Source organism: Schistocerca cancellata, chromosome 11, assembly GCF_023864275.1.
Source record: "Schistocerca cancellata isolate TAMUIC-IGC-003103 chromosome 11, iqSchCanc2.1, whole genome shotgun sequence".
NCBI lineage: Eukaryota > Metazoa > Arthropoda > Insecta > Orthoptera > Acrididae > Schistocerca > Schistocerca cancellata.
Genome location: NC_064636.1, coordinates 33959941 through 33977534, shown reverse-complemented (window position 1 = coordinate 33977534; position 17594 = coordinate 33959941). Strand labels below are relative to the sequence as shown.

Sequence of the window (17594 nt, the reverse complement as noted above, 5' to 3'; positions counted from 1 at the left end):
TCTCTCTCCTACTAAAATGCACTTCTAAATCCTTAAATTTGTCCTCTAACCATTCCTGCTAAGCAGTTTTGCACTTCCTGTCAATCTCGTTTTTTAAACATTTGTATTCCTTTCTGTCTGCTTCAGTTTTAAATTTTCTCGTTTTTTCATTTAAATCTCTTGTTTTTCAAGGATTCCTACTAGGCCTTGTCTTTTTACCTATTTGATCCTCTGCTACCTTCACTATTTCATCTCTTAGCGCTACCCATTCATCTTCTACTGTATTCCTTTCACCTGTTCTAATCAACTGTTGTATAACACTCCCTCTGAAGCTCTCACCAACCTTCGGTACTTTCAACTTATCAAGGTCCTATCTCCTTAACTTCCTACGTTTTTTTTCTTTCAGTTTCTTCAGTCTTAATCTACAATTCACAACCACTAAATTGTGGTCAGAGTCTACAACTGGTTCCTAAATATCTGTCTAACCATGGCATAATCAGTCTGAAACCTGTCAGTGCATCCAGGTCTCTTCCATGTATACAACCTTCTTTTATGATTATTAAACCAAGTGTTAGCGATGATTAAATTATGCTCTGTGCAAAATTCTACCAGCTGGCTTCCTCTTTCATTCCTTTCCCCAGTCATATTCAGCTACTATTTTTCGTTCTCTTCCTTTTCCTATTATCGAATTCCAGTCCCCCATGACGATTAAATTTTTGTCTCCATTAACTATCTGAATAACTTGTTTCCTCATCATACAAGGTGTACAACATTGCTTCCGCCATTTATCCCCAACATTTGAGGCTTTAATGAAACAAACTGGTTACACATGTATCATTCAAAGTATTTTCTATCGCTGGCAACTACTTTCTCCCATCTTTCAGGCAGTGTACAAACGCTCCTATGTCGAAAAAATTGTTCATCTTTTGAAGTGATCCACAAATTGATCCAATTTGTGACTCCTACGTGAGATTGGAAGTATTGGTCAGCCAGGCCAAGCGCCATTGATCCAAATAGGTGACACTCCGAGGGAGCAATGTCTGGAGAACACGGTGGGTGGGGCAGGACTTCCCATTCTAACGTTTACAACTACGTTTTGACCTCTTTTGCAATGTGGGGTCTAGCATTGTCGTACTGCAAAATCACTTTACCGTGCCTCTCGCTGTATTGTGGCCACTTTTCTTTTAATTCTCTGCTCAAATGCATTAATTGCATTCAATAATAAGCACCTGTGATTGCTTCACTCGGTTTTAACACCTTACACTACACGACGCCGAGCTGGGAGCCGTGAATATTCGGTTTGGCTGTCAACGTGGAAGCATGGCCGGGATATCCCCATGATTTTTTGCATTTAGGGTTACCGCAATGAACCCATTTTTCTTCCCCGGTCACAATGCAATGCAGAAATCCCTTTGGTTTTTGCCTCTGAGGCAACTATTCACAAACACACAAACGCCGTTCAACGTCTCTCGGTTTCAGCTCACACGGGACCCAAGTTTTTTCTTTCTGAATCGTGCCCATAGTCTTGAGACGTTTTGAAATGGCTCGCTGTGTCACTCCCACTAATCGTGCCAATTCTTCTCGAGTTTGAATCAAGTCTTCACTCAGCAATGTCTCCACTTCTGCATCTTCGAAAACATTTTCTCTTCCACCACTGAACTGGTCTACGACGTTAAAATCACCGTTCTTGAAGTGTTTAAACCACTAACGACACATTCTTTCACTAATAGCGTCCTTGAAATATGTATTTGAGAGCATTTGATGAGACTCAGCCACTGTTTTCTTCATACTGAAACAAAACCGTAACACCTCCCACAAATGATGAGGATTAGGATCGTAAACCGACATTTTCAATTAAGCAAAACTTTATGATGCAGACACAAATTGACTAATGTTTGAATGAGGTTATGTTGACCGAGGTCAAAGCTAACTGCTGGACGTCTGAAATCTGTTTCTTTCGACAGCTACTTACTGTTGTCGTCACCTGTCGACAAACGGCGGAAGCAAAGTTGTACACCTTGTAGTTCCAAAGAATGAATGAGCTCGCCATCTCTACCCCACACCTCTTCTAGGATGGATCAGTCATCTGTCCCACCATAATTCTGTTCATCACGTCAACTACACAGCAGTTTGGTAAGAATATTCACACTTATCTTCATATTCATTCATGGATGTGTGTAGTCTTCAACCTGCTGCCGCTCCATAATGACTGAAAATGAAACACATGTTCATAGGACTTTTTCAGGTTATTTTTACGTGTAGAATCACCTAACAAATTATGTAACATTCTTCCTGATCCACTGTGTGTGTGTGTGTGTGTGTGTGTGTGTGTGTGTGGAGGGGGGATAGAAGGTGATTCACTTAAAACATGAACCGCAAATATTATGGAAATGGGAAGTGCTACTGATGTGCAGTTCTCACAGAATGGATCAGCAGCCAGGGGCTCGTATTGTTAGCCAATAAACAGATTGTAATAATACTTAGAACCGCTACTTACCGTTGTCACCACCTATCGGCAAACGGCGGAAGCAAAGTTGTACACCTTGTACATTTCTTCAATCTCCTCATAATCTGCAGAGCTAATTGGCATGTAAGTTTGTACTACTGTGGCAGGGGAGGTCTTTGTGGCTACGATAGTGTGTTCACTGAGCTGTTCATAGTAGCTTACCCGCATTTGTATTTCCTTATTTATTGCTGAACGTGTTCCTGAATTATCCCAATTTGATTTTTTATTTATAATCCCGTATTCATCTGACAAGAAGTCCTGTTCCTTTTCCCACCAAAGATCACCAATTCCCCCTCTATCTAAGTTCAACTAATCCATTTCCCTTTTTAAATTTTCTGACCTACCTGCCTGATTAAGGGATCTAACATACTACACTCCGATTCTGTAGAATGGCAGTTTTGTTTCTCCTGATGACATCATCCTCCTGAGCAGTCCCCAGCTGGCGATCCAAATGGGGGGACTATTTTACATCCAGAATACAGGGGTAATGCAGGAGTAGGTTTAATAATGAATAAAAAAATTGGAGTACGGGTAAGCTACTACAAACAGCATAGTGAACGCATTATTATGGCCAAGATAGACACGAAGCCCACACCTGCTACAATAGTACAAGTTTATATGCCAACTAGCTCTGCAGACGATGAAATTGATGAAATGTATGATGAGATAAAAGAAATTATTCAGGTAGTAAAAGCAGACGAAAATTTAATAGTCATGGGTGACTGGAATTCAAGAGTAGGAAAAGGGAGAGAAGGAAACATAGTAGGTGAATATGGCTTGGGGCTAAGAAATGAAAGAGGAAGCCGCCTGGTAGAGTTTTGCACAGAGCATAACTTAATCATAGCTAACACTTGGTTCAAGAATCATAAAAGAAGGTTGTATACATGGAAGAATCCTGGAGATACTAGAAGGTATCAGATAGATTATATAATGGTAAGACAGAGATTTAGAAACCAGGTTTTAAATTGTAAGACATTTCCAGGGGCAGATGTGGACTCTGACCACAATCTGTTGGTTATGAACTGTAGATTAAAACTGAAGAAACTGCAAAAAGGTGGGAATTTAAGGAGATGGGACCTGGATAAACTGAAAGAACCAGAGGTTGTAGAGAGTTTCAGGGAGAGCATAAGGGAACAATTGACAGGAATGGGGGAAAGAAATACAGTAGAAGAAGAATGGGTAGCTTTGAGGAATGAAACAGTGAAGGCATCAGTGGATCAAGTAGGTAAAAAGACAAGGGCTAGTAGAAATCCTTGGGTAACAGAAGAGATACTGAATTTAATTGATGAAAGGAGAAAATACAAAAATGCAGCAAGTGAAGGAGGCAAAAAGGAATGCAAACATCTCAAGAATGAGATCGACACAAAGTGCAAAATGGCTAAGCAGAGATGGCTAGAGAACAAGTGTAAGGATGTAGAGCCTTATCTCACTAGGGGTAAGACAGATACTGCCTACAGGAAAATTAAAGAGACCTTTGGAGAAAAGAGAACCACTTGTATGAATATCAAGAGCTCAGATGGAAACCCAGTTCTAACCAAAGAAGGGAAAGCAGAAAGGTGGAAGGAGTATATAGAGGGTCTATACAGGTGCAATGTTCTTGAGGACAATATTATAGAAATGGAAGAGAATGTAGATGCAGATGAAATGGGAGATACGATGCTGCGTGAAGAGTTTGACAGGGCATTGAAAGACCTAAGTCGAAACAAGGCCCCGGGAGTAGACAACATTCCATTAGAACTACTGACGGCCTTGGGAGAGCCAGTCCTGACAAAACTCTACCATCTGGTGAGCAAAATGTATGAGACAGGCAAAATACCCTCAGACTTCAAGAAGAATCTAATAATTCCAATCCCAAAGAAAGCAGGTGTTGACAGGTGTGAAAATTACTGAAGTATCAGTTTAATAAGTCACAGCTGCAAAATACTAACACGAATTCTTTACAGACAAATGGAAAAACTGTTAGAAGCCGACTTTGGGGAAGATCAGTTTGGATTCTGTAGAAATGTTGGAACACGTGAGGCAATACTGACCCTACGACTTATCTTAGGAGCTAGGTTAAGGAAAGGCAAACCTACGTTTCTAGCATTTGTATACTTAGAGAAAGCTTTTGTCAATGTTGACTGGAATACCCTCTTTCAAATTCTAAAGGTGGCAGGGGTAAAATATGGGGAGTGATAGGCTATTTACAATTTGTACAGAAACCAGATGGCAGTCCTAAAAGTCGAGGGACATGAAAGGGAAGCAGTGGTTGGGAAGGGAGTGAGACAGGGTTGTAGCCTCTCCCCGATGTTATTCAATCTGTATATTGGGCAAGCAGTAAAGGAAATGAAAGAAAAATTCAGAGTAGGTATTAAAATCCATGGAGAAGAAACAAAAACTTTGAGGTTCGCCAATGACATTGTAATTCTGCCAGAGACAGCAAAGGACTTGGAAGAGCAGTTGAATGGAATGGACAGTGTCTTGAAAGGAGGATATAAGATGAACATCAACAAAAGCAAAATGAGGATAATGGAATGTAGTCGAATTAAACTGGGCGATGCTGAGGGAATTAGATTAGGAAATGAGACACTTAAAGTAGTAAAGGAGTTTTGCTATTTGCGGAGCAAAAAACTGATGATGGTCGAAGTAGAGAGGATATAAAATGTAGACTGGCAATGGCAAGGAAAGCGTTTCTGAAGAAGAGGAATTTGTTAACATCGAGTATAGATTTAAGTGTCAGGAAGTCGTTTCTGAAAGTATTTGTATGGAGTGTAGCCATGTATGGAAGTGAAACATGGACGATAAATAGTTTGGACAAGAAGAGAATAGAAGCTTTCGAAATGTGGTGCTACGGGAGAATGCTGAAGATTAGATGGGTAGATCACATAACTAATGAGGAGGTATTGAATAGAATTGGGGAGAAGAGGAGTTTGTGGCACAACTTGACAAGAAGAAGGGACTGGTTGGTAGGACATGTTCTGAGGCATCAAGGGATCACAAATTTAGCATTGGAGGGCAGTGTGGAGGGTAAAAATCGTAGAGGGAGACCAAGAGATGAATTCAGAAGGATGTAGGCTGCAGTAGGTACTGGGAGATGAAGAAGCTTGCACAGGATAGAGTAGCATGGAGAGCTGCATCAAATCAGTCTCAGGACTGAAGACCACAACAACAACAACATTTTACCCAAGAGAACTCTTATCATTTAACCGTACAGTAGTGCTGCATGTCCTCAGGAAAAATTATGGCTGCAGTTTCCCCTTGCTTTCAGCCATCCACAGTATCAGCACAGCAAGACTGTTTCGGTTGATGTTACATGGCCAGATCAATTATCCAGGCTGTTACCTGTGCAACTACTGAAAAGGCTGCTGCCCCTCTTCAGAAACCACCTCTCAACAGATACCCCTATGTTGTGGTTGTACCTACAGTACGGCTATTTGTATTGCGGAGGCATGCAAGCCACCCGACCATCCGCATGGCCCAAGGTGGGCTTTCCATTTTATGTTCTCTGTTTACTATAGCTATCTAGTCTTGTGTTGCTTATTATCCATTATACTTGGTATCTGAAACAGTTTTAGATATTGGGTTGTTATGAATTTTAAGATTTTGAGGGGCATAAATTATATTTGTCATGAAGTGTGTGTGTGTGTGTGTGTGTGTGTGTGTGTGTTTTCGTGTGTTCAATTGATATTTCTAGTCCTATTCTGTCTGCTTGTTTCTGTATTTCTGTGATTTGTTCTTTGCCACTATACAGTGAGTCACTAATTAATATGGTTTTAATTATTGTAAACTTATAAAAGGAGCATTTTGGGAGCCATTTTAGTCAGTCTGCAGGAGGTTACGATATGAGCAAAATCTATGACTGAAGTTACTGCAGAATGTACACAGCTGAAGCAGCACAAATTACAGCTCATGTAATGTACTGAGCTTAGTCTGAATTTTGCATTCATTAAATCATTCTGTAATTCAGTGACTGTTTTTAATGTGAGCTTGGAATTAATCTCAAGAACTGTGTAGGGGAAAGCAAACTTCAAAAATGCATTCTGCACACTGGGGATTGTGTTGTTTCCAAATTATGCTTACTCTGCACATTGCTTACATTTTGATATAACTACCTGTTCAGAAGGACGTGTAATTAGTAACTGTGTTAATGGTTTACTTGCCCCCACATAAACTTTTATCATTTCAGTGTTAGGTTACTGCACTCAATCAATCACCATTGTTATAGAACATCAATCAAGTGTAATACGTGGCTTACCTCATATTCATTCATAACTTACAGTGAAAGAGATTCAATCTGGCTATAAACATCAGATTCAGCGGAAATGAACCTACTGGAGGCATATTAGCACAGGTAAATATGACAAAGGTACAAACGACTGTGCATCCGTCAACATCTTTCAGGGTGAAATGATCTAGTTAACATCTCAAAACTCAACACAGTGCACATATTTAAAGCATTCAAGTGTCACGGATCAGTGCAGCTTGTATGCTGCAATATGGATCACCATGGACAGATTCAGTCTTAGATGACCACATATGAAACTATTCTTTGATGATGTAGTGAGGTATGTGTTGGAACAAACGTCACAGTGAGTGGGAGGATTTACGCAAGAGTACAGCTGTGTGTATGTGTGCTATGCCTAAGCCTGCTAGTATTACTCCTATAAACAGAAATTAAAAAACGAGCAGAGTTTACACGTGGCATACCTAAAGCTATTCTTGCTCCATTTGGTTTGTATAGGATACAAGCCAAATTTAAAGCATATAAAAATAGTTATTTGGAAAATATTGCAGATTCATTAATAGGGTTGGAATAGAAAAAACAACAATGTTTAACGACAGTAATTTATTTTCCACAATTAAAGCATTAAATGTACATTAACAATGTATAAAATCTGAATACAGTAATAAATTATATTTTCACAAGTTGCAATATATTTTATTCTACCATATATACCTTTTTACACGAGATGAAACTTAACAGTTCAGACGCTGCAATGTCAGAAGAGTGTGACATAGCAGCAATGTGCTTTGTCTGCATGGAAAAAATAGTATTCCCATATTTTCAAAGAAACCTATTTTACACATGAGAACATTTTGATAACTCCCATAATCACATACTGCTCAGATGACAGTACATGCTTTGTGACTAGCAACCATTATAGCACCTCTAAGATTTGGAGCAAGCTTAATATTAGCTGCATACACTATTGGAATTAATAATATGTTGTTCTGACATACAGTAACTACAGGCCTTTAATCTTTACAAGGAAAACACACTGACAATCTTAGAGAATTTTCAACCCAGGGATTGTGCCTTTCTTCTCAGTCTTTCAAGCCTCGACCATAACAGAAATGCACAGTTTGACCTCTGTTACCTCTATATATCTAAAAAAACACTTCTGAAGTTTGTCTGGATGCTATTCAATAGCTAGCCTATCCCCATATGTACTATATTTAGGATCAGCTAACAGGTGGTGATGTCTCATATGATGCACTGAACTGAGTAACTGCATTAGTTCAGGAGATGAATACGGATGTATTTCCATTCTGCACAAGCTGTTGTACAAAAGCACTCTGAGGCATAAAATTTAACTTAACACAGTCACTCAGTACTCTTCCCCAGATCTACTTAATTTTTTTTCTCTTCTTCTTCTTCTTCTTCTTCTTCTTCTTCAAGAAATTTGCTCACACAACTTCTATCGCATACAGTGACTAAATTTTGCACAGGAATTTGAAATGTGTATGGAAGCAGCAATAATCATGGGGCACTTGTTACCATGGGCTGAAACATGCAGCATAATAGGCAAAATCCTATGCAATTATTTTGTGAACTGACTCATATTTTTTCTGCAATTTATACTTTCTTCTTAGATGACGAAAAATATGTAGGTACAGTTTAAATTTTCTTATAAATACAAGGGCTGGATGGACAGTAATAAGCACTATTATATTTGTCTGAAACACTTTTATTGACAGAGGTACATACTTTCAATATAATCGCCGCCATTATTTATGACCTTTGGCTCATTTGTCCAGAAGGTGTCATATACCATCTGTGCATCTATTTCTGTTGACGTCCCAACTGACCAACCTACGGCACAAATAACGTCACCTCTGGTGTCGTACCAGATCCTGTGCAGTAATACTTTCACTTTGGTAAAGCGATCGTAATCACAAGGACTCGCGCCGGACGAGTTCGGTGAATGTTCCAGACTCTCCCTTTGCCAGTGGCGCAAAATGTCCCGGACAGCAGCAGTGGTGTGGCATCGTGCATTGTCACTGAGAATGACGGGGTACTGTTCAACGAAATGTCATCACTTTCACCCGAGTGCCGGACAAAGGTGGCGTTGCAGGAACGTGCAGTAGTAGGCAACGACTACCGTCACCCTCGGTGGTACAACGTGACACAGTCTTACCCTCTCAATGTCGTGCACAACAATGAACATCAAGTTCACAGCACTCAGTGTAGCACACACTTTCTGTGGACGAGGAGAACCGGGAGCTTCCATTCACCGGATTGGCATTTCACGTTCAGTTCGTACAAGCGCACCCAGGTTTCGTCGATACTGACAGTGTGTTACAGGAAGTTATCATCTTCCCTTTAGTAATGGCCAACAAATGCCTTTATACCGAGAGGAAAGGTGCGTCGATCTTAAGAGCATGAGATATGATGACCTTAAGCCATGGACAACACACAACGGTCACGGTAGCACCTGATTCCAGAATAGCTGTAGTAGTTAGGATCTACGAACTATCCCCTCTTGACCAGGTCCCCAAAACTTAACTCGTAACGAGATCCCTTCGAAGCAAATTGTCATAACGATCGTCTATAAAGGCTTCGTACAACGAGAAGAAATGTTACAGTTTATGGAATAATAACAGATACGACCAAACTGTCTTGTTTCTTCTGTTTTATTTAACGTGACTTTGTTCACAGTTTCATTTCGCATTCACCACTCATTCACCGAAACCCTTTGATGAACAGTTTTGGTTGCTTGATGCCAACAGTCAATGATAATGATACAGCTTTTCTCCTTTTTATAAATTGAAGCCCGCTCTCTGCGATATAATTAAAAAAAAAAAAAACGGTCTCAATACCGCGTCCCTCGTGAGATGCGAATAGACTTATCCCGGAATTGACCGCCCTGTAGGTGCACTCAGTTTAATGACCACACTTCGCTATCCGCTATTTTGCGTAACTGAATGTCCATTTGTTAGTCTGATTATACACTGTAGCTATTTAAAGTTCGCCCCTATATTTTTCACAACGCACAATTAGCACTTCGTTACTTATTTGTTTTTTTTTTCTAAGAGTAAACGGAAAAAAAGACGCCGTATCATGGGCTTAGTCGACATAAAGCAAAACACCTTAATATGATAATTTTACCTCTTCTTATAGGATCGGCTACCTTACTCATTCATTTACCACATATTATTTCCAATAACACTAAACAGGTATCGCCGTTATATTTTAATTGTATTCAAAAGCATGTTACTACTATTATGACTGACCAAATCGTAACAAATCGCGCGGCGTGCGTTTTTAACGATAACTTTACGCTACTCAAGTTCCGTTACAGCTATCTTGAGTCGTAATGTTACACCGGCCAACAAATGCCGTGTGACGGAACAGTGGGTCCATTGTTGCACCTCAGAGATTTCGTGACGTACGCAACGTGCTGTAATTTTCGGTACCCGAGAATGTCGTGCAGAATGTGGAGCACAGTTCTGTGGCACACTCTGACTTCTGTTGCGGACTCACTTGCGGTCCAGTGGGGATCGATGTCCACACAGCAAGCGACACTTTGAACTGTATTCTCCTCCACGTGAGGTCGTTCTGTACGGGGGTGAACCTTCACAGCATCTCTGCCTAACATCAATGCTTTAACCCATCGTGCAACTGTGCTGTACGGCAATGCCACATCGCCACGTGCTTCACACAGTCTCTGGAAACAGTCCTGTGTGCTCTGACCTCTTCTCACTCCAATTTTGAGCCAAAAATGTTACTCTACCTTTGTAAACATAAGGTTAGGGTGGTTACACTATTGCTATGACTTTCAGTGGTCTACACACTGGAGTAGATTGACAGAGTACTGTCCACACTCACTGTACATCGTCATCAAACAGACCTTCACTGTGTCGACACAGATAGCAGCTAACCGGTTTGACGTTACCCCTCTGTATCCAGCCCTTGTACTCCAAAATCTCCTGCAGCTGACGACGGATCCTACATACACGCATCTTGTGTGCTCTTTACTGTGTGACAAGACTAATCAGAGTCACGTGTAACTGGAAGTATATGCACTCGACAGACTGGAATTTATGTACGTACAGATGAAACCGTACATCTCCCACATATAGCCTCTGTGAACCTGCACTGTTTTATACCGGTAATGGAAATCAAACAGCGAGTCCGCCCCCGGTTGCTTCCGGGACACTGTGCCGAGCGCACGCTCCGCTCAGAGGCTCTAGCTGCCCATCGTGCATCGGATTACTGACCGCAGAGCCGTCACCTCACATTCCACCACACCGCGCCTGCCGCCTGCTGACTCCCGCGCCACGCCAGCCGTAGCCGTTTCGCCATCGACAATTTCGTTTCCGCAAACTACACTTCGGTGAGTCTTAACGATCGTCGTGACAACGTTCGACTGCTCCGGCACTACGGTACAGTGCGCTACGGATCGTGAATACGAGAAACCCTCTTCCTTCAATATACAGGAACGGATGTACGAGGAACTGAAAATATGAGAGGACGAAATAGAGGGGCTGCCGTCGGACTTTATGCCGCTCGGCCTCTTCTCGAAACTGAAAACGGAGGTGAGATGTGAGACGCTCGTAAACGCGAGCGGGGGGAATCCGAAATTTCAAGCACAGGGACGGTCGAGTGAAGTGAAAATCACGTACGCCAGAAAGGGCGTGAGAAATATGAAGGTGTAAAACCTACCCTTCGACGTGCCGAATGAGGAAGCAGCACGCCACCTCAAGTTGTACGGAACAGTTTTCCCTGTAATGAAAGATTTCTGGGGTGCCGGCCACAGATACAAGGTGGAAACAGATGTTAGGTGCATCAGGATCATTCTAAGGAAACACGTGCCGTCCTCTATTGTCACAGGGGGGACACAGTGTCGTTCAGTATAGCGAGCAACCACTGACGCACTCCATTTAAAGCTCGACAGAACACGTGCGGAGTGAAGCTAAAGAGTGGCCCAGCTGCCGAGTGAAAACGCACACAACGGAACTGAGCAGGCAGCAAGCTGTGCCGGAATTCTGACGGGCCAGAGCCCGCACGTGAACGAAGATCCTGCCATAGCAGAAGCAGCAGTGGTAGCCGAGGCCGCCCAGGTAGCAACACCGGCCCCAGCAGTGGCTGCCGCAGGAAACGCGAGGGAGAAGCGGCACCCGAGCTCCGACTCGGACAACGAAAACTCGATGGATGCCGAACCGGTGGCCACCCTCTCCCCCGCCAGCTGGCAGCTGGAGGTCACGTGCACAACCGCGCCTGCCCAGCCGTCGGCTGTGCCCGTCATTCGCAGCAGCCAGCCAGCCGGGCCCGGCACCGAGCCCGTGCCCACCTCGTATACCGAGGCGCGCGAGATCGCGATCGAGAAACGAGCGACCGAACTCGCACGCGTCCTAAAAGAAACGGACGACGAACCGAAAGAGGCAGGTGACCACCGGCAATCGTCGTCCGAAGCGAAAAGGTGACGTGACAGACGGCAGAGCTGAAGCGACGACTTGTACGATTTGAGGACAGAGACCTCTGACGGGGAAGTGTCAGACACACCTCCCGCGAACGCGGGTAAACAAAACACCGAACTGGAGGACCTTGCAAACAGCAACCACAATCTCTGCCTCCACATACTGATTAAATGCAGGAATGGTCTGCCTATAACGTCATCACGTGCAATGTAAATAGGATGAATTCAGTTTTCGAGATAGAAGCCCTCGCAGAGTTCCTGCAGCACCGAGCTGCCGACGTGGCAATGCTATGAGAAGTTGTCACCACCGACATAGAACGAGTACCGGGATTTGACGTCTTTGTGAACATAGACGTAGAAACGAGAACTGGAACTGCTATAATTTTGAGAAATTGAACGATACGGAGGACATCGAGGCCCTGACTGACGGCCGCGGAATAGCTATTAAAATAGCAGGGATCTATTTTGCAAATGTCTACGCACTGTCAGGCACAGAAAATAAGCATGCCAGAAGCCAGTTCTTCGATGAAGAACTCTCTGGGCTCCTTCCACACGACAATAGCAACGTTGTGCTGGGAGGGGACTTCAACTGCATAGCTGCTCCGGAAGATCAAATCCCGGTATGAAATCTGTGCACGGAGCTGCAGGAATTCTTAAGAAACTAAAACTAGATCACTCCTGGCATCTACTGTACCCCAAAACAACCAAATTCAGGTATTTCTACAACCGCGGAACACGCAAGCTCGACAGAATTTATGCGAACAGGGAGTTGGCCACCTCTGTATCGCACGTGGATGTCTGCCGTGTAACGATCTCCGACCAATGTGCCTATAAATGCAAGCTGCAGCTGGCAACCGGAAAAACCACAGGAGGAAGAGCAGTGTGGAAGCTCAACATGCAACATCTCAGTGACGTCAAATTACAACAGGAGATTGCGCACACCATACAAGAAAGCTTACTGACTTGGCGACAATATACGTCCACCACACAATGGTGGGTCGAATACGGGAAACCACAAATACGGAAGGCACCGACTAGGCACAGTGCGGAGAAGGCATTCCGGAGGAAGAGTACGGTAGATTTTTACACACAATGTCCGAAGGATGTGCTCGACAGTCCTCCAGATGACTACCTGCTTCTTACACGAGTCAGAGCAATAAAGGTGTGCCTACTCAACATCGAGTGACAACAGATGAAAGGCACCGTCGTTTGCAGCCAGACACACGGCACGATTGAAGATGCACCTGCTACGTTGCACCATCTGCACAGAGAGGGGGAAAGGGCAATAACATTGGAGGAGAGAAATGTAGCCTGTACCACGTCGTCTCTATTAAAGCTATACAAAGCAGACTGAGGAAGCAGCGGTTGACGCCAGCCGGATACCCTTCAAGATGCGCTACCTGAAACAGATAATAATAGATAGGTAATATAAATTCTGATGAAGACTCCCTTAGTTTAGAAGTCGAAACCACAGCCAATTCGACTATAAATTCCATTGCAACCAGTGGGCTGTCTTTACTATAAAAAAAAAAAAAATTCACAGTTGCCGCACACAGCTATGTTTAAAGTTGTAAGATAGAAGCTACGCCTTGCCCACCATAGCAGTTACAGAGATGAGGACAGCAAGAAAAATTTATGGCGCACTATGGGGAAAACAACGCAGAAGCGAGATAGAAATGAACCTTCCAGGCCACAATTGGCGACAAGTCTGGAAGAATGTCTCAGAAAGGGCCATACATCCAGAGGCAAGAGACAAGTGGTAGAAAATCATACATAAGACCACACCAAACGACGAGCGACTAGTGGGAATCGACACGCGTGAGTCTCCAAATTGTGAAGTGTGCAACCAGATACACACACCAGAATACTCCTTCACGTGTAGGTCAAGCCAGGACATATGGGAGACCTGCTGGAAATGGTGGCACACGTGAACAGGTCACATCACCAAACTAGAGAGACTACAGCTCTCACCGTCCCTGCTGCAAAAAGCTTCCCACGAGCCAAGTGTGTTGCAACCATGTGGACATTAGCAATGACAGCACATGCCGTAACCGCAAAAAAGCAGACAGACACAGTGCAGTTCCTCACGGGTGTCTGGGAGGAGCACACGAGAGCCGAACGGAAAAACAGCGACCGCCAGGTGTTCCAGAGCTACCTGCAGATCACGTTCAATGCTGCCTTCGAGGATGCCCTCCGTTCCTACGTGGCGCATCTGCCACCCCCGCCGCCACTGCCACCGTGCCACCCCCGCCGCCACTGCCACCGTACCACCCCCGCCACTGTACCCCCCCCCCCCCCCCCAACCCCTCGCGCCCTCGTCGTCGCTGCAGCACACACTCTCCCACATTCCCACAAGTGCGTGTTAAAAGTGTGTATTTGTGCAAAGCGTGTGCAGTGCATCTACAGTGTTCTCCTACGTCAAATAGAGTGACGTAACAAATAATACTGCCACCCCACTAGGAAAAAGTGTTAATAATAGAGATCTTCTGTTTGTGCTCCACTTATATTGCAAACCGAGATAGTGTGACAGTAAATCTGAGAAACATCAGAGTAATATAACAAACAAACATCTCACTGCAACCCAAATCAATTATCAAAGTACATTATTTAGAACTGTGTTTGTGACCCTATACAAATACTAAGATTTACAAAGACTCGTGCTGCGCTAGTATTAGCCTTAGTCGTAGGAAAGGGGAATTTTGTTAAAAATTCAGTAAAGGCGCGTGTAATGTCTCTTGCAGCGGTCTCTCCACGATATTTCTAGAAATTTTTTTTATAAATTATATAACTCAGTACATATCTCGAAATATTTGTTCGTATCTTACCGATTCCTAAACTTTAATATACGATGATTATCAATGCAAAGTAGTTTCAAGCCCTATTATTCCTTGGAGGGTGCATTTACTCCATGGAATATCTTGTCTGCTATCTATGTTTTCTCTTATGAAAAGAAGGATTAAGATCTTGAGGATTAGCCAGGAAAGAACGAAGATGTATATGTATGTACTGTTGAGCTAGTCGCCATCTTGATGAGATTCTGTATGAGAAGGCATTTAATACATGAACTAAACTAAAGTAAGTGTGTTCACGTATTATTTAACTGATTATTATTGACAGTGTCTGCTTACTACGCTGTGTCGCACGGGAGTGGTGGGGAACGTCTGATTTACACTGGACGAACCTGCCGTTTTGTACGCTCTAGATATCCAGTTTATTACTTTCAATAAATGGGCTAACACCGTCTTACCAGCAGATCTCCGGTCTTCCCCGTGTGATCACCGAAAGTTAATAATTATTACAAATGTTTTCAGGATATCGACTGACAATTTTCGTCGCACCGAGGCTTCGAAATTGCTTCACTGCCTTATGGAATTTAAGTTGAGCTCAATTTAATCAGGATAGAACAGTACTGAAGTGTGTGAATGTGATAAGCCTGCTTCGTGAATGAAAATTCCCTTAATATATGCATGTTTTTTACTATCCTGATCAGTGAAGCTAAATCAGGCCGGTGTGAGAGAGGTTTTTAAATTTTAGATCCCACAAAAAATATTGAACGCAGTTGGGCGATTAAATCTGGGGCCACCGGTAGTGTACGGTAATAGTCGGCAGCCGGTAGGCCGGGCAGGGTAAACGTGGCGCGGAGCTGCAGCGGCTTATTGCACGTGCAATTTGTTCGGAGTGGAGCAACAGCGAGGCAGGGAACTGCAGCTCTGCTTTAAGTTATTGTGCCGTACGATCGAGGCAGTAGGCCCGAGCCGGTAGTTGCGACGTGTAAGTGACTGGCGTATGGGAATTCACCCCTGCCACAGTTTCTGTCTCTCTCTGACAGTACGTCAGAAGTGAGGTGAAAAGCAGTATAAATAGTCGGGCACTTTTAGCTCGTAGGGGTGCCAGGTCAGTCGAGAGTCGTGTCGCACCTGTGCCGGTCTACGCTTATGGGGTACAGTCTGACAGCGATGTTGCGAATATTCTGTGTAAACCTTTACTCTGTTTCTATGTACTCGTTCGGGCCGTATTCCGCCTCCGGGGACGCGACACCGAGGCGGGACGGAACGGCAGCCGGGTACTCTGAGACTGCACGGCCTGCCCGAAGGCGGGCAGTGACTGCAGTCTGCAGCGGGTCCAGGACGGACCGCGTCCGCTTCCCACCCGGCGTACCGGCAGGTGAGGCGTACACTGCGGGAGGCGCAGCAGCACCGCGTCGGCGCCAGACACGGCGGCGGATGTCGCCGTCCGGCGAACGCCACTAGCAGCGAGCTGCGGCACGGCGTCCGGGAGGGCGCGGGTTCGAGTCCGGTCCCGTGCCGGGAGCAGCAGTGGCCCGAGGGCCACGGGTGACCGATACGACCACCTCCGTCCGACAGTCGGACAGAGCGGGCCAGACGGGGCGGAGAGTGGCGGAAACCGGGGCTGTAACGGTCTCCGGAATCGCGGGCAGTAGAACGGTGCCAGTCGCTACGCCTCGGCGCGTGGCGACCGGGCGAGAGCGGCCGACTTCCACCATCGGGCAGCCCTGACGACTGCAGCAGCGGTGTCGCCAGCCCCGGAGTGCCGAGACGGCCGGACTCGCAGAACGGCGCGGGTGGCGCGCCGACATTACACTTCTGTAAACTGGCCGAATAAAGGAATACTTCCGAATACTGCTGTATCACTCTGCACTGCCCCTTGACGCTACTGCACTTGCTCAGCCTCCTGACGAGAAACAGTGCGGTGGGCCCCAGCTTTGGCTCTGCCAATTGGAGTCCTGAGTTTGACCATCGACGGGCTGCAACACTTCTTTTTTTTATCGTATGTCTCATGTGTTCCCCCCCCCCCCCCCCTTTCTCTCTCTCTCTCTCTCTCTCTCTCTCTCTCTCTCTCTCTCTCTCTCTCTCTCTCTCTCTCTCTCTGCACCACAATTTCACGACTAGCTCTTGCTATATCAAATATGATACCCTACTGGTTTTGCTTTGTTTAGATGTATATCATAGTTAGTAAGATAAAACTATAAACAACTTTTACAAGGCACCACCTTGTGGCACCAGATCAATCTCTCTCTAATGTCAGCAATTTTGAAACGACAGCGTTAACAAGCTCATAAAATATCATAACAGAAACAAAAACTGAAAAAAGAAAACTTTATGTCCCTTCGCCATAGACAGCAAAAGGACTAGAACTAAAATAAAATAACTGTAACACTATAAATCAATTTGCAAGTGAACAAAATAGATATCTGACAAACAAAATATGTGTTTCAGAAAACAATCACAGCAAAATGAAAAGAAAAAGACTCTCAACAACTATACAGAAAACATATGCAAGAGACTTGAAGGTATCTCCATCTGTAAAAACGTATTGTTAATTTGTAAATAAAAGTCTATTATGTTACCAAAAAAAAGAAGAATAGCTGAGTGGTCAGCACAACGGGCTGTCTTGCCAAGGGGCCCGGG

At 44.2% G+C, this 17594-nt stretch overlaps 1 protein-coding gene across 1 annotated transcript in view; it reads right to left on the bottom strand.

The window, feature by feature from the left end:
• Positions 1–13561: 13561 nt before the first annotated feature.
• The window catches only part of LOC126108153 (uncharacterized), a 42036-nt gene continuing 38003 nt past the window's right edge, over positions 13562–17594 (bottom strand). Inside the window, exon 4 of the mRNA XM_049913397.1 lies at positions 13562–13565. Coding sequence (XP_049769354.1) covers positions 13562–13565 — 4 coding nt within the window. The remainder of the gene's footprint in view (positions 13566–17594) is intronic.